Genomic DNA, 18,724 nt, shown 5'->3' with positions numbered 1-18,724 from the left:
GTACGCAATCTAAACCAAATGAAAAATCAAACCGATCCAAATTAAAATAGTCAGTTTGGTTTATTTTTTTGTAAATCTTAAAACTTTTTATTTGGTTTGATTGTACGTTTTTGAAAATCAAGAAACCGAAAAAACATATATATTAATTTTTTTAAGAATAACATTATTTTTATATGTTCAAATGGTTAAACTGTAATATATATTATAATTTAACTTAAATTTGATATCAATTATTTTCTAAAAGTATTATTCTTATATTTTGGTTGAATCAAAGATCAAAATAAACTTTATTTTTTATTTTAGGAAAAATGTCGTAAAAAGACCAAACCTTTTATAAAAGTTTCACAAAAGTCCTGACCTTTCAATTTTGTCGATTTTGGCAAAAAACAAATTATTTGGTTTCAGTTGTGGCCAACTCTCAATTTGATTTCAATTTGCCTATGTGGCGCTTATGTGGCATGCCAAATATTGAAAGGTCAAGACTTTTGTGAAACCAAATAATCTATTTTTGGCCAAAATTGACAAAATTGAAAGGTCAGGACTTTTGTGAAACCAAATAATCAGTTTTTGGCCAAAATCGACAAAATTGAAAGGTCAGGATTTTTGTGAAACTTTTGTAAAAGGTTTGGTCTTTTTATAACATTTGGCCTTTATTTTAATAATTAAACAATTATAATATTTTTACTACCGAATTGAACCGAACCAAACTGACCGACTAGCTATAAGGAAACACCTGTGAACCATGAAAAGTGAAATTGGGTAATGACTTTATGGTAATGGTTTATGGTTACCTATTTGAAAGTGAAAACATACAGAATGGCTATCCATCAAGAACTTAGTTGAGCCACCAAGCATGTCCATGTGGGCCAATCAGTGAAGTGTATTTTTGATGCATTTTACTACTTCAGTGGTGGGTTTGTTTGTATATAGCCCTTATTTTTAAGTCAACTTGTACATCCCCCATTATGTTGTAGCCACTTCAGAAAAGAAAAAAAAAAGAAGTTTCTCCTTTGGAATTTTCATGGAAAACAAAAATTGTATAGTAAAAGAATCACTAAAGAATGAAACAGTTTCTAATAATTTAATTGATATTTGTATTTTTTGAAAATTTATAGAGATTTTAAATTTATCCGAATACGAATATCTGTTTATTTCATTGAAACTTTAGAAATTTATCGCATTTACGATGAATTATACGGCTTGTCATCACATTATTTGTTTGTTTGCAATTTTACGTAATCCGGATTTGTTTATGGAGGCGTTAAATAGATTTGAACTCAACTCACCCTATATGTAGATATTATTTTTTCCTTTTTGCCATTATACTGAGGTTTGTTGAATTAAATTAATTAGGTTAGCTCCAATTTTTTTTCGAATTTAGACCAATCAAAAGTTGACTTTTAGAAAAATTACTTAATATTGGTTTGAGTTTTATTTTTTTACATATTAAATATATATATAAAAAAGTTTTATTTGATTTTGGAATTCAGCTAAAATTAAATTATTTCAAAATTCTTGGAGGTACTTCAAACTAATAATTATCAATGAACTATAACTTTTAGTCAGACACCTACCTATATCATAATATAAGCAACCAACTACAGCTTAATTTATTTTCCTCCTGTATCTAAAAAAATAAACATTGCTAATCAGAATCATTATTTCAGTCTTATAAATTCAGATGTTGAATTAGCACAACTGTGTGGATCAATTCAACACTGTATTTTGTTATTTAATAATAGTCTTGCTGTTTGAACCTGTCACTAATTATTGCTTTATCATTGTCAATCATAACATAACCCTATCAATCATTTTAATAATGTAATTATGCATAGAATAAGAAAAATATGTATGATTATCAAACGTATTAGGATATTAGTTAACAAAATACCGTACATTGTGCCTTTTCTTATTTTAAGGAAGAGTTCTTTATGGCTTGTCATCAACAAGCTAAGAAAATGCTTAAAAATTATGCAATGAGCAATAATTATCATTTTCTGCGACTTAGCTACAAATGTTGGTAGGTACAAATATAAAATATATAAAGTCTTTTTGAGAAGAAAAAAAACCCCATATGATTCTACCTACCTTTTTTTTGATAATTTTGATTCTACATACTTAAACATCAAATGTTATGTTACAATTTGTCAATTTTTAGTGGACTGAAAATTTCAAAAAAGTATAAAAATATTATGATCTCCTTTACTATATTAAGCTACTAATCTAATAGCGACAGTTTTTTTTTACCGGAATCTAATAACGACAGTGATCTTTATATTTTTTTTAGGATGATTATTTTTTGATTGGGGAAAGGTTCAAATTTAGTACTTCCAAATTTGAGCAATATAATCTTATTATAACACTATGCCAGCCAAAACTTGGCATAAATAATTTTTATTTTGAGAAAACATCATATAATTTTGAGAAAAATGATTTATTGTTGTTGTCAGGAGTTAATTTAATATTGAAAGATCCAATCTCGATGATTTCTTAATTAATTTAATCATTCAATATCCGGTTGGTATCGCCTAATTTAAATTCGACAAGGAAAAATCTAAATAAAGTGCAAAAAATTTCCTACTGAATTTTAGCATTGATATATTTCTTGAACTGTTACGAGAATCCAATATTGTTAAAGTAACACAAATATAATGAGTTTATAAGTGCGAGGTTCAACCGCTTAAATAGTAGTACCAGTTATAAGGTCACGGTTGAACATAAGCACATTTATATGCATGCAGCCGTTTACATGTAATCCATATATAATTAATTATCGATTCTTCAAATTGTAGTAAATTTGATCAACCAAAATAAAAATAAGAATTTTTTAACACTAACACAGTAATCTTAAGACTTAAGCTCTGCGTCCATTTCTCGTTGAAAAACCGTAAAACAAAAAGAAAACTCAACTGTCAACAAAGAACTAGAAAAAAATAATCAAACCTGCACAGATGTTTACTACACATTCAATTATACAGACACTTGATAGAATACAAATGGGAGCTAACACGTTCGGCTCAGTGTAGATCATATAAGCCGGATTTGATCTCGAAATTAAACAATGAAATGTTAAGCAAATATTTTACCCGTGTAATATATATGGATATTATAAAATGAGAAGGAAAGCAACTGAAGCTAAAGGACTTACAGGATTCTCAGGCACCCTTTTGGGGCAGGGTTTCAAATGCAGAAACAGTATTTTCGAACTTGATCCGATGCAAAGGAGCACCGCTCTGCTTGATAGCACAAGCTGTCTTGTCTTCTAGGGGGCAACGCGCTTTTAGCATGGAGAAAACATGATTATTTAATCTTCTTGCTTTCTTCATTGCTTCCAGTAAGGAGTCCCATCCCTTTGCAAAATAGAGTTAGTTCAGCTTATAGAAAAATGCTTAACTAAAGTGACTATTCCGAAAATTAAACAGAGGGTCAATTAAGCAGCCAAAAATATACGAAATGAGCAGCTAACAAAAAATTGCCTATCACTGCCCTTGATTTCACATATAATCAAATCAAAAAATGAATTTAAGCTTCAGTTCTTTCAATATGCAGCAAACAAAAGTGAAGTTTGGCTTTGGCACAACACTAAAGTGAAACAGACAATGATCATCAAATGAGTTGCATAAGTTAAATAGTATAAGATTCCGATATTACCCGAGGAATAAAACGTCAATTTAAATACCTGAGCAAGATGAGGATTCTTATGCATTTGCGAGATGGATCCAGCCTCTACCTCAGCAACATTGAGGACTTGATATGAAAAGTCAAAAAGCTCAAAATGCAGCTGTTGGCCAAGCAAGTATATTATAGTGCAACCACCCCAGGCAACCGAATCACCCAGCACTTCATGATTAATATTAGATTGTTTATCAGACTCCTCCAGGTATCCCTACAATTCAAAAATTAAAAACAAAACATTATTACCTAATCTCTTGGTTTCTTCCTTTGATCAAAATCTCATGTATGTCTAATATAGATAGACAAGACATGATAATGTGCTCCAATGTATCTTCTACATTAACAAGTAATCGATATTCCTTACAATTTGAAGGCCACTATAAATTCGATAGAAATCTTTAGAAGTTGTAATGTCGATGAACCCTGTCTTGGGAGCAGCACTCCATTTGGTACAGTATTTATCAAGAGCTGCACTAGTAAAAGCGAGAGCATATTCTAGCACACTTCCGGTATTGATGTTAGCCTTGTACAGAAGGTCTACAACAAAATGGGGTACCACAAAATAAGAATTGCGATCTTTTAAAACAGCATTAAACGAAAAATACAGTGGTAGACATATCATAGAGCAGTTAACCACTATTAAAGGCCAAGATGATTAATAAAAATGTTTTATTTTTCCCCACTCTCTTTCAGCTATCTATGCCAAATGTCAAATAATTTACATTTCAAATTCTACATGTAGTCCCAGGAGTTAATTTTTGACTTGGGGCAAGAAAAACTGTATAACATCGGATTAAGCTTTTTTCTTTTAACACCATTGTAAGAATACTCTTTGCCCTACTTTTCATAAGTAGCATTTGCTAATGCATAGAAGAGTTCTGTAAATCAAAATTTGTCCCTTTCCTAGATAAAGAACAGAAAGCACGCCAAAAGGGATTTGTGATTGTTGCATAAAGCTCTGCAGGATCTAATGTGTTATTCTTAAGATTTTTATCAGTGTCTAAAATTAATAAGTCTATTATCACAACTATGACACAGCACGTCAAATTGATGCTCCTAGATATTGTCAAATACTGATATCAGTGACTGACACAGAAATTTATATAGGGGATATCCGAAAAATACGTAAAAGTTACAAATTACTATTCAGTAATATAATTTCCATGGATTAAGCTTCAATAGAAGAAAAAAAAAAAGCATATCAATATAGCAGTAACAGATTAATTTAAAACAAATCAATATAATTGCAGTATTTATTTCACTAGAACATAGTACCAAAGCACAAAACAATATATAAAGACAAGAATTATTTAAAATTGGAAACTGAAAACTTATAATTATTTGGCTGACTGGAGATACTGAGGAAAAATTGCTAGGTAAAGGTGACCAAAAAAGTTTGAGAAAGAATTAAAAAGATGGGACTTTTTCTTGAACCACTTATTTTTGCAGTTTGAAGATAATAAATAGTTTAAAAGATTACATATAAATGGACTTAATTATATTTTTTTTGGATATTTGAGGGAGGGCGCTGCCCCCCTTGACCCTTGAACTTTTTAAGAAATTATTAGAGAATACAATTTGTAACTGATACAAGTCTTGTTTCCTGGTATATTTTAGAAATATAACAGTAATCTGTAAAATAGAAAATGGCATAACAGGTACCTGCAGCTTCTGCCTGCTTTGACATGGTGAAGAAAGACGACGGATTTGGACACCCAGGATTAGATACAATTGCAGCAATTGATGATTTGAAAATACTAACTAGAGGACTATCTCCACCTTCTTGAGAATGCAATATTTGTCCATCCGCAGCAGGAACCAACCCAAGCCAAGGAGCTGTTTGCATAAAATGCTTGGTATCAACTTCCCTCTGCCAAGAATGTCAGAACTAAATCCATAAGCAGTTGCAAACTCTGATACCGATCATAACAAATTTCTACTATCACCAGGTCCTGTGTATTACTATGTGAAATCAGTATCAACTTATACTCGGGTGTGATTTTCATTTTCTCAAGTTAACATTTATAAATTAACCTTAATTGCTATTACAACATACTACATAATCCTCAGTGTTTGAGAGGAGGTAGGAGACAGATGTAAAACACTTGGGACTATGATTCTGAATTGAATGTAGAATAATACTCGATTTCAACAGAAACTATCTCTTTACAATAAAAATAAGCAGCAAAAGAAATTAACCACTAGAAAAAGAGCCAAGTATATAGAGTAGAAAAACATGAATACAGCATCAAGCGGCAAGGCTACTGTAATCCGAAAATACCATGAAAAACTCCAATCTTTGTATCTAATGCAAATAAACTTTTACAGTTCTACTTCCAAGTCCTGTTGCAAATTGTAAAATCAAATGAAGAACTAATGATGCCTGTAATATCAAATGAAGAACTTATGATGCTAACCAGTACAATGTCAAGAAGCCCCATCCAGTATAATACACTACCAATCTCCTTTATCCCTCGAAGAACCTCTACTTTGAGCTCTGATTTTGTCCCCCAATTAAGATTTTCTTTGACAAGCCTCATACAACCTAAGTATATCGAATTAAACATATAAATTAGATAAGATAGTATAAAGTTATCATACCCAAAAACAAGCATATGATACTAAAACATTTAGTAGATTAATCATTTTTCTTCAATAAACAAGTGAAACAAAAAAATATGATCACTGCCTGAATCAGTTGTCATTCAAACGATTGTCTAAATGCCAGCTGTATCGCACTAAAAGCCATGTAGTTTGTAGCAGTCACATTTCTTACCCCTAAACACAAATTAAATCTCTCGATAACCCATAATTTGACTTGTAACTTTTACCTTTTACTACATCTGTCTTTGTATGTTAAATATGCATATGTACGTAAATGTACACACAAGTAAAAGTCCAACATCTGTAAGAAATAAAATGGAAGGCAGTTTCAGAATTGCGACACTACAATGTACCTGCGACACCCCCATCAAAAGGAAGCAATCCAATAGACTTAGGCAATGCTTCTTGTAATCCGGCAATCAATGGTTCAAGTGTGGTCAGCTGAAACGTGAAGCATATGAAACAACAGACTAATTCTCAGTAAACTTTTTTTCTCTACTGAAAACCTGATTATACAATAATAAACATCCTAAACTGAGTATAACATATACGCAGAAGAAAAGATCAATCATTCAGCATGGTTAGATTGGGAAAGAATCAAATGTGGAACATAAGCTGCAAAAAGCCAAAGTTTCATAACTTCATATCCTGCCAAAATGATCCATTCTAAGAAAGGGCATGATCAACTGCTAATACGAATAGAGATTACAAAATCAGAAGTAAGAGAAACTTGTACGACCAGAAGAAAACAAATATTCCAGAAACTAATCAATCGACAGGTTTGAGTTATGGTAAAACAAACTATTTGGATGTTTCAGCACATTTGTATATATCAACTGCTTGCCTCAACTTAAAAGTGTTTAGCTATATCAAAAGACTTCAATAAAGAGATTGGTCAATTTTCAATAAGGTATGAAAGGAATAACAAATTTCACAACCCAGTATATCCTCAAATAGGTCGAAAGAACCAACCATTCTGAAAATGCTACTTTTGATTAAGAAATGAGAATAAGCTAAATATCTGATAAGCAAGGGTACCTTATTTGATATATGATCTAGTAGGGCCCGGATGAGCCAAGGCAATGATCTAGATCCCAGAAGTCTAACAACAGAAAACATGTGGGGAATTCCAAAGAACCCACTGTGTAAGCGAGCGAAAGCCTGATGGGCAGAATTCAACTCCTATATTGACAAAACCAATAAGGTAAAGGAGTCCGCACTTATTGGATGGAATAACAATAGCAACCTCATAGTTTTAAGTTCCACGACTTTCTAACCTGTGTACCACAATAAAAGTTGGGCTTCGCATAGGGCATAGATGGTTTTTGAACAGGAGCATGCAGAACTCTTGATGATCGGACAAAACGTTGAGTGGTATTGCAAAGAACAAAGGTCGGTAAGAAATCACTTTGCATCTCTGACCAAATCTAACATGAACAAGAATAGAACAGTTATGAAAACTGGTTAAATTACTCACATAGTTTGTTAAAGTCAAGAAGTAGAAGGCTATACAAGACAAGGAAAATGTGTTCGAAAGGTAATAACTCGAACAAAAAAAAATCTTGAATGCTATGTTTTTGAAAAAAGAAAATAGTATTCTTTTTTGTTTTTCACAATCTAAATTGGCCAATAGATGGAATGAAAAATGATGAAAACAACAAGATGAAATGAAACTCTGAATTGACTACCATTGTTAGCCATTAAGAGAGACCTAACTTAAGTGAAAACTGGCTTACAGTTTCCGATTCATTTTGCATTTTCCCAGGTTCAAGTAGAAAAATCACAAAAAGGTAGCCCATCCATGGCAAATTCATGAAGAAATTGCCGCATACACATATAATAGGACATACACATATGTGCAAAATAATGGACAGAATAAGCCTTGCTGCACCTGAGAAGCAAGTCGACTTGAAAATGACACAAGTGATATGTTTTCTTGCATCTCATTTAACATGAGACTGAATGAGTCCAATGAAAGATCTTGAGAAAGTAGCTCATGAGCATGCTTTAAGATATCCAGCAATCTCTCTAATTCCTGCAGCCACAGTAGTAATTATTTATGAATTATTGATAGCATAATCAAAACAAGATTTGATGAACAAAAACATACATGACATACTCAGCAGAAAAAAGGCAATAAAAACAATAGATTTAATCAGAAATGATAAGATAAAATGGCGTCTGTATACACCCATACTATATATAGAGGAACACTTCAAGAGATCCATATAGGATTAACACCAAATTCATACCTTTTATTCAGGTAGAAAAATATACGAGATACCTATCAATTGTATTACTCTGATGACAATGAGAATGATGACTTACCACTATTGCGCAGAAATCCTGGGACTCGAAACGGTCAAAAAGAAACTCAATATTTTCTCTGAACACTTTGTTCATTCGTTCAGCAATCAAGCTTCTTAAATCAATGGTCCTCCCAAGCAACTGTACATCATAAAGGTCCAAATACTTGAGAAAGTAAGATACTTTTGAAATTTTACTTTCAATGAGAAGAAGTCCAATGAAGAACCAATATTATAAAAGCGAGTCTTAAAAACATGAGGTTCAATTTTTATAATCAGAACTCAGAAGTAATGTGCGTGCATAGGTGCATTTTGATAACTAAAGAGCAAAACTCAATTAATCATGAACAGAAAGCGGTCCCAGCGATGTACGCTAGGAGTGAGCAGTTTTAGAATCCCTTTAGAAGGCCAGCTAACAAAACAGAATGTGAAAAAGCAATGTGATTTCCAGGAAAGTTTCTATTTAGTGATACATGGTGTGTATATGGTGCCATCTACCCCTCACACCACTCAAGTAAAAATAAAAGTCTAGAGAATTGCCAAAAGGAACCAAACGGTTTATTAAGTCCCTATATAATTGTAAAGATAGTATTTATTAACTAAGACTCTCTTTTAAACAGGTAACTAGAGGTTAAAATTTTAAGAGGTTTTCCGACCAACAAAAACAATTCCTGTGGCATATGGGAACTTAGCCATCCACGTTGCCTTCTATAAAAAGAACTTCTCCTCATTCTGCCCCTGAACTAGAATCAAGTCAACTGCAAGAATTGTTTTCATACTTCAACTCATTTTAGGGCTATGCACAAAAGGAGGTCCAGGGTTGCTAAATTAATATAAATTTGGCAATCCTTAAGAGTAATTATCTATAGTAATATATTAAAAGATAGACTTTTACCTTTACTAATCCTAAGAGTAATTATCTATAGTAATATATTACAAGATAGACTTTTACCTTTACTCTAGTAATTTTAAATAGAGCAGTGAACCTCATAGGCTGCACAGAATACTTTTCTCCATTGTCCAAGGCAAAAAGGAAGGACGGATCAAGTAATTCACTGCAGAATTTGGCAAGCAACGGATGGCTCATCAGATTTTCATGGTAGATGCACTAGAGTAAATGACAAAGGGCATACCTTGCTGCCCAGCTCTTGTAATATGTGAAAATAACATCACATAGCTTTGAAACAAACAAATCAAAACAGTGGTCCACCTGTAAAGAGTGAATAGAATTTGGCAACAATCAAGCTAGTACAAAAGAAATTGTTCTATTTAGTTAATAAGACAAAATTCAGAGTACATGTGGTGATCCTTGGATGTTCATGTAAGGGATTAAGTGGTGGGTAAATTTAGCAAAATCTAGAATAGACATAATTGCAGTCAACCAAATTACAATATAAACTATACTTACACTTACAATTCAGCTTGACAGGAGTTCAAGCTCAGCTACATAACTAGAATATTTGTTATAAGTATTTTTGTTTGATTCAAATCAGCATTTGATTTCTTGTAAAACAGTTCATTTTCCACAGGTACATAGTTGGATCAGTCTTAACATATCAGTGGAGTTATTCTTCTTTCATGGACTAGAGCAGTTATTCAACCAAAATTAATGTAAAGGGTTACTTGATGTGCATAAAGAGACAATTTTTCAAACCAAAGAAAGTATCCGATTCAGAAAAGTTCAACAAACTAACTGCTTGAAGAAGTTCATCTAACAGGGCCCTCACTTTTTATCAAAATAATAAATGTGAAAGATGTGCATCCTGGCAATAGATACCAAGGAAGTGCACAGAAAAGACAAGAATTGATATACCTCAGCTTCAATTTCGTCATATAGGAATCGCTGCCTCAGTATAACCAGCGCTTGCTGAGCTGAATCATTGTATATATCAAATGGCATCAGAATACTTTCAAGAAGGCCTGCATTCTGGGATTCAAGGACGTATTCCACCAACATCCACGGAAGAGAGCATTCAATGGGAAACTAATACATAGATTGCAGACGAGTTCCAATAAGTCGGGAAAGCAATAATGTGACTAAACAAGTGTAAAACACTACATCAAATGGAGAGAGAAATCAACTACAGGATTACAGAAATGAATAGTTTATGCATACATGTGAACCAAGAATTTATAATTTGCAGTTAGCCATCTCTGCAAAATGCTTTCAGTGATCATAGAACACGGGCAAAATCTTAAATGATTATTTGACAATACTAAACCAGCGAATAAATTAAATTTGGTAATACAAGCTTTGTTGTATGCATACTAGAGTTTCACGGACCAGGAAATCACAATTCTTTGCAGTACTAACAGCACTATCACATTCTTACCTGAATAACACGAGAAGACTCCAAATAAAATTCTCTAAACCATAAGAAACCAAGATCCGTCAAAGTTGCAATGGTAACTGCAAAATCATTTCACCAAAATTAAACTTTTACATGCAACACCTAGTAAGTTTGAAGGGCAAATTTATTCAATAGTTAAACCCAGTCAAGAGCAGTAAGAGAAGCATAGTTAGTTGTAATAACCCAAAGAACCAGCATAATCATGATAATTTATAAAGGAAAATAATAAACCACCAACAATATTTTGATACTGCCATCACAGTTAGGAAAGCACAAAGAAGAACTCAGGTTAACAATAAGGGCCGCTATCCAAGAAAATTACCAGAGTAGTCCAATATGTGCAGAAAGAAACTAAGCTTGTAAAAGAAGGTCTCCAACTGCTTCAAATCATTTACAGGAATCTCAGACCCACTATTACCAAAGAGTCCCCCAGGCTTCCGAAGATTACCGCCAGATACCACTTCATAAATCAAGAATTGCAAGCAATGCACCTGAATAATAAAAATTGACAGACTCAATCCTAAGCTATGAGTACTTTACAATGTTTTAAGCCTTCAAATAAATTCTGCGTGCCCATTTACTTTGAAGTTCTCACAAAAGTAAAGTATAAAGTGGTCTAGTTCTGTATAATTTGTGAAAAAGAGTATAACCGCTGATTAACTTCTTGAACTGAAGGGGTGCCCTTTTTTAAAGCTGGAAATAAGTAGCATAACCTTTGTATATAACGTAGCTCAGCCCTGAATATGCTGATTTGTATTCTCATCATAAGATTGTATGAGTAACAACGTAATTGATCTCTTTAAGACAAAGTTGATTTTTGTGTAACAATACTATGCTCTAACCTTATACTCATCTCAAAAGCATGCTATATGAATCTAGAGGTTGATTTCCAAATCACTGAGAAACTTCAGCTGTCGAACATATTGATGGATAGTGGTAATTAAGTATTTTCCTCGGTTCACGTTGTTAGATTTTAAGTCATAACTGATATGTTCATTAAAAGGAAATGTGGGAGGGAAAAAGGAGAGCATGAATAAACAGAAAGGTAAATAATAACCTGTGCAGCTGTTGGTGCAACTGGCCTGGGATAAAAAAAATTCCCTTTACTATCTTCACCTCCATGGGATTGTAATTCTTCAGGCTTGCTTGTATTTGCCATCCAGTCTGCTGAAAGAGTCCGCATATCAGAAAGAATCCTGAAACTCAGCAAATTTACAGTATATGAGCAGTGAGAAGCATTTAATCCCATCACCCTTTTTAATTTTGTTCACCCTATTGAGAGCCCATTTAATATATTATTATCATTCCCACTGCTCTAATAACTACGAGAACCAAGTGCTATCTCAACGTATTAAATTTTTTAGAAATCAGTAAACATCTAAGCAAAATATCATATCAAATTTTTCATCCAAAAAAAAACCATATCAAATCCATTTAAATACCCACCTTGAAAGGTCCTTCTTCTTTCTAAAGGTAGTCCGCAACATGGTGGCCAGAGTGTTTTGGACAAAATCTTGAACTTCAGCATGTATTGTTTCCCACAAGGCATCAGCAACCAATGTGTCCCATCGATGCATCATTGATCCGACACTTTTTATGTAGCTTATGAGTTCAACAAGAGCTTTTCTTTCTTCTGCACTATAATTATATCTTACCACCTGCCAGATAATTTAACAAACATGCCCTGTCAAGCAAATAATGCTATAAACAATTGGATTCATCAACAGTTGAGAATTAAATACCTTCTCATAGTCAGATAATGATGCAGAAGTTCCATTGGATTCGAAAGGAATTGCATCTTTGCATGGACGAGAAAATTTCCATGCACATTGTTCCCAAATGCGTGCATTCCATCTGCTTAAGAGCTGGAAACCTTCAACAACCATATCATACATATTTCCTTTGACTTCTTTGCACCATTCAGAATCTGCTCCATCTGTTGACTTCAACAACAACAGCTGTATAAACAATTTCAAGGGATAAAACAAAGTCAGATTCATGCAAAACAAAAATAATAAGAACTTCTATTAATCTACATGGAACGAGGAATAACAGCTATGGGGGCAGGTTTCTTTAGTTATATACCTGATTCAAGGTCGAAGCAAAACGAATTGCAAAATCATCATGCTCGGCACGAATAGCTCCTATGTGATTGATGATCAGATAATGTCTCTGATAGGTAATATAAGTCAAGGAATCCTAAATGACACTGCAACTAGGGATTTTGTGAGATTAAACAAGCCATGTTTATTGCTCTAACAACCATCTAATGCAGAAACTTCATTTGATTTCTCTTTGATATTGGATGTACCATTACTTTTAAACAGAATAATCACGTAATATAAGAATTAAATGCAAAAAATACAGTAAAGCAGACAGAAAACTTAAGCTCAAATTCACCATTTATTTGTTTGCATGTCAATTAGGTAAACTATAATAACCATTTCTGAATCCATAATACCTAATTTGTAGGTGACAAGATGTACATGTATCATTTGATTAACAACTGAGATTACAGCAGATAATAAACCAATACATTATTAACATAGCAACCACACTTCTAATGCTAATTTCTATATAACTCGACAAGCTTTTTAACAGCTGGAAATAAGAAGAGTTTAGATCTATATGATAACTAGCGTTCACATTGACATTTATCAAAAGCTGTCTCCAGCTAACTTCTTTATTAATATGTGAAATAAACGGCAAAAAGGTTCATCATTCTGATAGTTAATCGAACATAAGGCTTTCAAAAAGAAACATGTGAAAAATGAAAGAAATGATGTCAAGGATATTCTTGTGCTTCCCGCGGTGGAAGTTCATGAGGTGCTGGAAGGGTTAGAAGACGAGTCTGTGAAGAAAACTTCTGAAAGTACATAGACAATTCTTTCAAAATTGCAGCAGGTGAAAGATGAAGATCTGGGAATGCAGGAATCACAGGATCATTCTGCCACCATTAAAAAATAAAAGGAGAAATTTTTAATTTTGTTCATTAGGTTCAAACAAGAAGGCATGTTCTTTTAAATTCAGAACAAATATGATGCTTAAATACCACATAATGCACAAGAAACCATTGCTCGGGATACCTTAAAAATATTGATCAATCGGTTAATTTTCACTCTCTTGTACAGAGACTCACTGTCTTTCTCTGATGATGTTGCTAGAACGACAAGAACAGGTAAAACACGCAGAAGAATGTGTCTCTCTGGAAATAGAAGTGCAAAATCCAACTCTAATGACTCGACAGCAAATACTATGAGAACCTGAAGAATATCTTCTACACTATTTTTTGTCAAGGACCTCAGAAAAAATTAAAATTATATGCAACTTCAATGTTGAAACAAAGATAAGTATATCAAAAGACACATGCATGGGCACAAACATTTGAACACATGAAAATAGCAATAATTTTTTAGGAAGAAAAGAAATTTCTAGTAAAGCAAAACTTATTCCCATGCTTTCACACTTAAATGCCAGAATTAACCAAGAAGGATACTTGTTTACACGAAACATCTCAACATGCAAGTTCAACAAGATGGCCCACCTTGTGCTTAAGAAAATCTGCAACACTTGTACACAAATAGTAAGGCAATCTGCATAATAGTTATATTGAATAAAATACAAAAGTAACAAGGAAATCTGCATAGTAGTTATATTAAATATCCAAACATAGTAAGACAACCAAAGAGGCACTAATAAAAAAGAAACTACTCCCTCCGGTCCATAATATTTGTCGCATTTGGTCATTTCACATAGATTAAAGAAACAAATTAATATGTCTTGATTTGTATATAATTTTGGCTTAATTACTTAAAAAACCCTCATCTTGAACTTTTTTTTCGTTTATACCCTGACCTTGTAAAAAAATCATTTGTACCCAATTTTGGGTTTTTATGTTTCATCTCTACCCAAAAGTACTAAAACTGCCTCTTTTCAATTGAAAAAAAGTTTAAAATAATCCTTTAATGTATATTTATATACTAATTAGACGTATGATATAATTTTTTGTTTAATTGTTTTTAATTTTTTCATCCTTTAATTCATTAAATTGTCAATTATATTTTTATATTGGGCAGAGATGAAACCTAAAAACCCAAAATTGGGTACAAATGACTTTTTTACAAGGTCAGGGTATAAACGAAAAAAAAAATTAAGGTGGGGTTTTTTTTAAATAATTAGGCCTATAATTTTACTAAATTGTCCATATTAATTGCTATTTATTTATGTATGACTAGTCCTTTTAGCCTTACTTAGTTATTTATTGTTGGGGATAAACTTGGAGAAATAGCAATTAATGCTTTCTTGAAACTCTAAAGTGACAAATATTATGGACCAAAAAAAATTCTCAAATGCGATAAATATTGTGGACAGGAGGGAGTAGTAAAAAGGGAAAGAAACATATGACACTTATAAACCATTGCATGTTAGTGGAGCAGTAAAAGAACAACAAACACACACCTGTAAGTCATCTAACTCCTCCCTCATTGAATCAATGTCTTGCCACTGAATACTGACTTGTGTGAATGTCCTAATAAAAGCAGGAATACAATAAAAAGTAAGAAAGAAGAGAACAAAAAACATACAGCAAGAATAGCTGTTAAAACAAGGCTGAACCAGTCAGCTGATCTATATATGAGAAACAATGGCTAAAAACTTTTTAGAAATTAGAATTTAAATGAAGTGTGAAACTCAATGGCCGGTAAGTAATGTTTAAGAAAATGATTCATGTGGAAAAGCTAATCTTAGCAGCTAAAAGACATGTATAGAAGCAGAAGCTCAGATAATTGCTATACGATCTTTTAGAGATCTAATTCATGAGATAATTCAAGAGGTCAAAACTGAAGAGATTGCATATTAAATCAAGACTTTCTCTTACTGTTTAATGCAAAAAATTTAACTCCTACCTAAACCATAATAAAAAGTAAAATAATGGACAGAAAACAAATAAGTTAATTTCAGACCTCTTATACCAAGAGAAGTCATTTGGTATGCTGGCTTTGGCATTTTTAAGATGATCAAGTTGCACCAAAACATCAAGTAACTTCAACATGGACCTGAAGTAAAAATTAAAAAACAAAAATGAGCAATTTTTTTCCCGTGTTAACCAAACAAGTCTCATAATCCCACATAATGAGGGAGATGTTTATAGGGTATTAAGCCACTCACAATTATATGCATTCAGAAATTGAAGGATGGATACAAGGAAAAATGACATGAATAAAATGAAGCGAAGGTTTAAAAAAGAAGCTAACAAAAAAGGAGCAGAAGTTGCGACACACCATAGGTGAGTTATTGTAGGGCCATTAATGCGTCGTTCAGGCCTCGAAAACCGCTGCATATCAGCTGCTAGCTGCATTAACCATTAAAACTTTTAAGAGGTGAAAATCTACAAGTTAGAATTAAGATTGTGTAGTAACACCAGAAACAATAACAAGCAACTGGAAGGTCATGTACTTTAGATGCAGCTGATGCTTGCCATTGCTGAATTTCACGCAAACGACTCATCTCCAAATCTAAAACTTGATATGTCTCCATGTATAAGTCAGCCTGACTGTGCTTCATAGAATCAGGAAGCTGTAATATTTGTAGAATCAGGAAGCTGTCACATCAAATATGACCTAAGATAGTTTTCAGAAATAAAAGGAAATCTCAAAAAAAAAATGATCCCAGGTTCTCTGAAGAGTTATTTGGGCTCAATATCACTTTTCAGGATTGATAATATATTAACTCAAGACAAATAAAAGAACCAGATCAAGAGGACATCCTCCCATTACAGAATTTAGCCAGATTAGATAAGCAACTGCAGAAACTTAACTTCACAAGAAAGACTAATTCTATTCTCATAATCCTATTGAGTATTTCTATGTAGTCATTTATCGATAATCACACAGTCTCCACTTTGTAACTTCTTCAGGAAACATATTTACTTTTTCAGTGGTCCGAAATATATAACATGACAACAATGCTTCAATTTAGTACTTGCACATAAAAAACAAAAGCAACTGCCACTCCCAACTAAAATGATAACATGAAATAAAATAAATATGCTCCCGCGCTCATCTCTCTGCCTGTGTAACTCGAAATGTTTAAAAAAGTTACCTGAGGTAGCGCTTTGACACAGCTGCGATATGTATAAAGCACCGATGTCATCCCTTTTCCCTCTTGAATAAGTGTATCCTACACATGTTAAAACACTCATAAAAACATATCCAATTTTCTAAAGAAATGATAATGAATACCAAATAACCAAGGAAAATTAGCAGAAGATAAATAAACAAATAAATGAACCTTAACATACCAGCTGATTAAGAGCTTTTGTATCTTCAGAAAGAGATAATCTGTATGCTGCAACATCACTATACTCTACACACAGAGATACAAAAGCAGCCAATTACAATAAAATAAAACTTCTTACACATAGTTAGAAAATTAACCAACACACATAAATTTAGCAAACTATTTACCACTAAAATCAACACACATTCATCAAATTACTGTCAATACATCAAATTAATATTTCTATAGTTAACTGAATATTTCGACAAAACTCAAAGAAATAAAAACGGAAAAACAATGCATACCTACAGGACTGGTGGTTGCTCCTCTTTCACTTGAAACAAGAGCCGCCGCTCCTTGAATCTCCGGTTGATCATCCTTTAAATTGTTTATTCAATAAGAAACAAAAATTATCAACAATAGGAAAATAATGGACTAATGAATTGCAATGATTTATAAATTGTTACCTCTAAAGAGAATGTGGAGAGAGCTGCAATTGCTTCTTCAACTGGAACCGCCATTTTTCTTTCTTCGAATAAATTAGAATTTTCGAGAATTCAGTTCTTATTATACATCAATCTGTGAAAAAGCATCAGTTCATTTTTGTAATGGAGGAGTGAAGATGAGTTAGATCGGAAAAATGTGAAATGATTTTACGGTGTCGTTTCCGGCGAGGTTTGGTGAGTCGGAGCTGGATTTTGGTTGGAAATTGAGACGAGCGTTTATTGATGATGGTGGACTACTACTACTAGTAGTACTAACCACCTACTGCTAGAAAAGCTTTGATAAATTTTAGCATTCGGACAAACGCTAAATTAAAAGAAAAAAAATTAAATTATATGCATAAAAATTAAAATCATTTTAGTTTTAAAAATGTCATTTTTAAAAATGATTAGTGTGTAATTAATACAATTTAAACTAACTATTATTTAATGCTATTTGTATATAGTATTTTAGATAAATCGTTATTTTATTGAAAAAGGCAAATATTTTGATAATATCCAAAATAAAAATAAATAGTTTACCAATACAAAAAGAAAAACAAATTGGCTCTTTTATGAGACATATATGGTATTTATTTATGATTAATTACTGTAACTACAATAAGTTTAGATTTAAAGTACTATTTTTACATCAGTTTTTTGAAAATTGCTATTTACCTCAATAAATTTTATATTTTACATAACTAAAATCTCACTATAACAAAAATTAATTAAAGAAAACGAAATTTAAATGAGAGAAAATTTATAAAAACAAGGTAACTCAGACTTAAACTCGTAGGGAATAATCTGATTCCACCTTTCTTTCAAAATATCTTATTAAAGGTTTTATTAACCTCCGGTTTTTAGCTGAACTCACTCATAATTAACCTCTTGATTAAGTAAAATTTGATTCTAAATTTCTATTGTTGGCTAACAATTCTTTTTAATTCACATAAAAATTATATTAATAAACATATTAATACAATAATTTAATACATGCAAATGCTACTCTTAATCTGCATCATCCTAC

General features: G+C 32.3%; 1 protein-coding gene across 2 annotated transcripts; it reads right to left on the bottom strand.

Annotated features, from left to right (window-relative positions):
- Positions 1-2,847: 2,847 nt before the first annotated feature.
- On the bottom strand, positions 2,848-18,015 carry LOC126673071 (protein PIR). Of its 2 annotated transcripts, XM_050367037.1 has the most exons (30): positions 17,680-18,014; positions 17,518-17,590; positions 17,235-17,299; positions 17,036-17,113; positions 16,391-16,510; positions 16,216-16,286; positions 15,898-15,990; positions 15,395-15,464; positions 14,433-14,497; positions 14,023-14,218; positions 13,732-13,883; positions 13,022-13,115; positions 12,679-12,894; positions 12,383-12,594; positions 11,994-12,132; positions 11,259-11,427; positions 10,919-10,995; positions 10,399-10,569; positions 9,719-9,795; positions 9,538-9,640; positions 8,608-8,727; positions 8,171-8,314; positions 7,557-7,706; positions 7,318-7,461; positions 6,633-6,720; positions 6,093-6,220; positions 5,338-5,545; positions 4,040-4,212; positions 3,680-3,886; positions 2,848-3,350 (listed from the first exon to the last, which is right to left on the bottom strand). In XM_050367037.1, the coding sequence occupies exons 1-30, from the start codon at positions 17,731-17,733 to the stop codon at positions 3,156-3,158; spliced, it is 3,852 nt and encodes a 1,283-aa protein (XP_050222994.1). In that variant the 5' UTR covers positions 17,734-18,014; the 3' UTR covers positions 2,848-3,155. The 2 variants fall into 2 exon arrangements, with proteins under 2 accessions (XP_050222994.1, XP_055960933.1); XM_056104958.1 differs by lacking the exons at positions 2,848-3,350; positions 4,040-4,212 and having other exon boundaries at positions 3,721-3,886; positions 17,680-18,015.
- Positions 18,016-18,724: the final 709 nt, after the last annotated feature.

This window comes from Mercurialis annua, linkage group LG3 (assembly GCF_937616625.2).
Source record: "Mercurialis annua linkage group LG3, ddMerAnnu1.2, whole genome shotgun sequence".
NCBI classification, from domain to species: Eukaryota; Viridiplantae; Streptophyta; class Magnoliopsida; order Malpighiales; family Euphorbiaceae; genus Mercurialis; species Mercurialis annua.
This window is presented reverse-complemented; position numbering and strand designations above follow the sequence as displayed.

Bases quoted from the DNA above. Each gene is read 5' to 3' on its own strand.
- LOC126673071 (XM_050367037.1), bottom strand. From the start codon at position 17,733: ATGGCGGTTCCAGTTGAAGAAGCAATTGCAGCTCTCTCCACATTCTCT. The intron at 10,570-10,918 runs GTAAGAATGTGA...TCTATGTATTAG, and splicing joins AGTCTTCTCGTGTTATTCAG to TTTCCCATTGAATGCTCTCT. The intron at 9,796-10,398 runs GTATATCAATTC...CACTCTTTACAG, and splicing joins ATGACGAAATTGAAGCTGAG to GTGGACCACTGTTTTGATTT.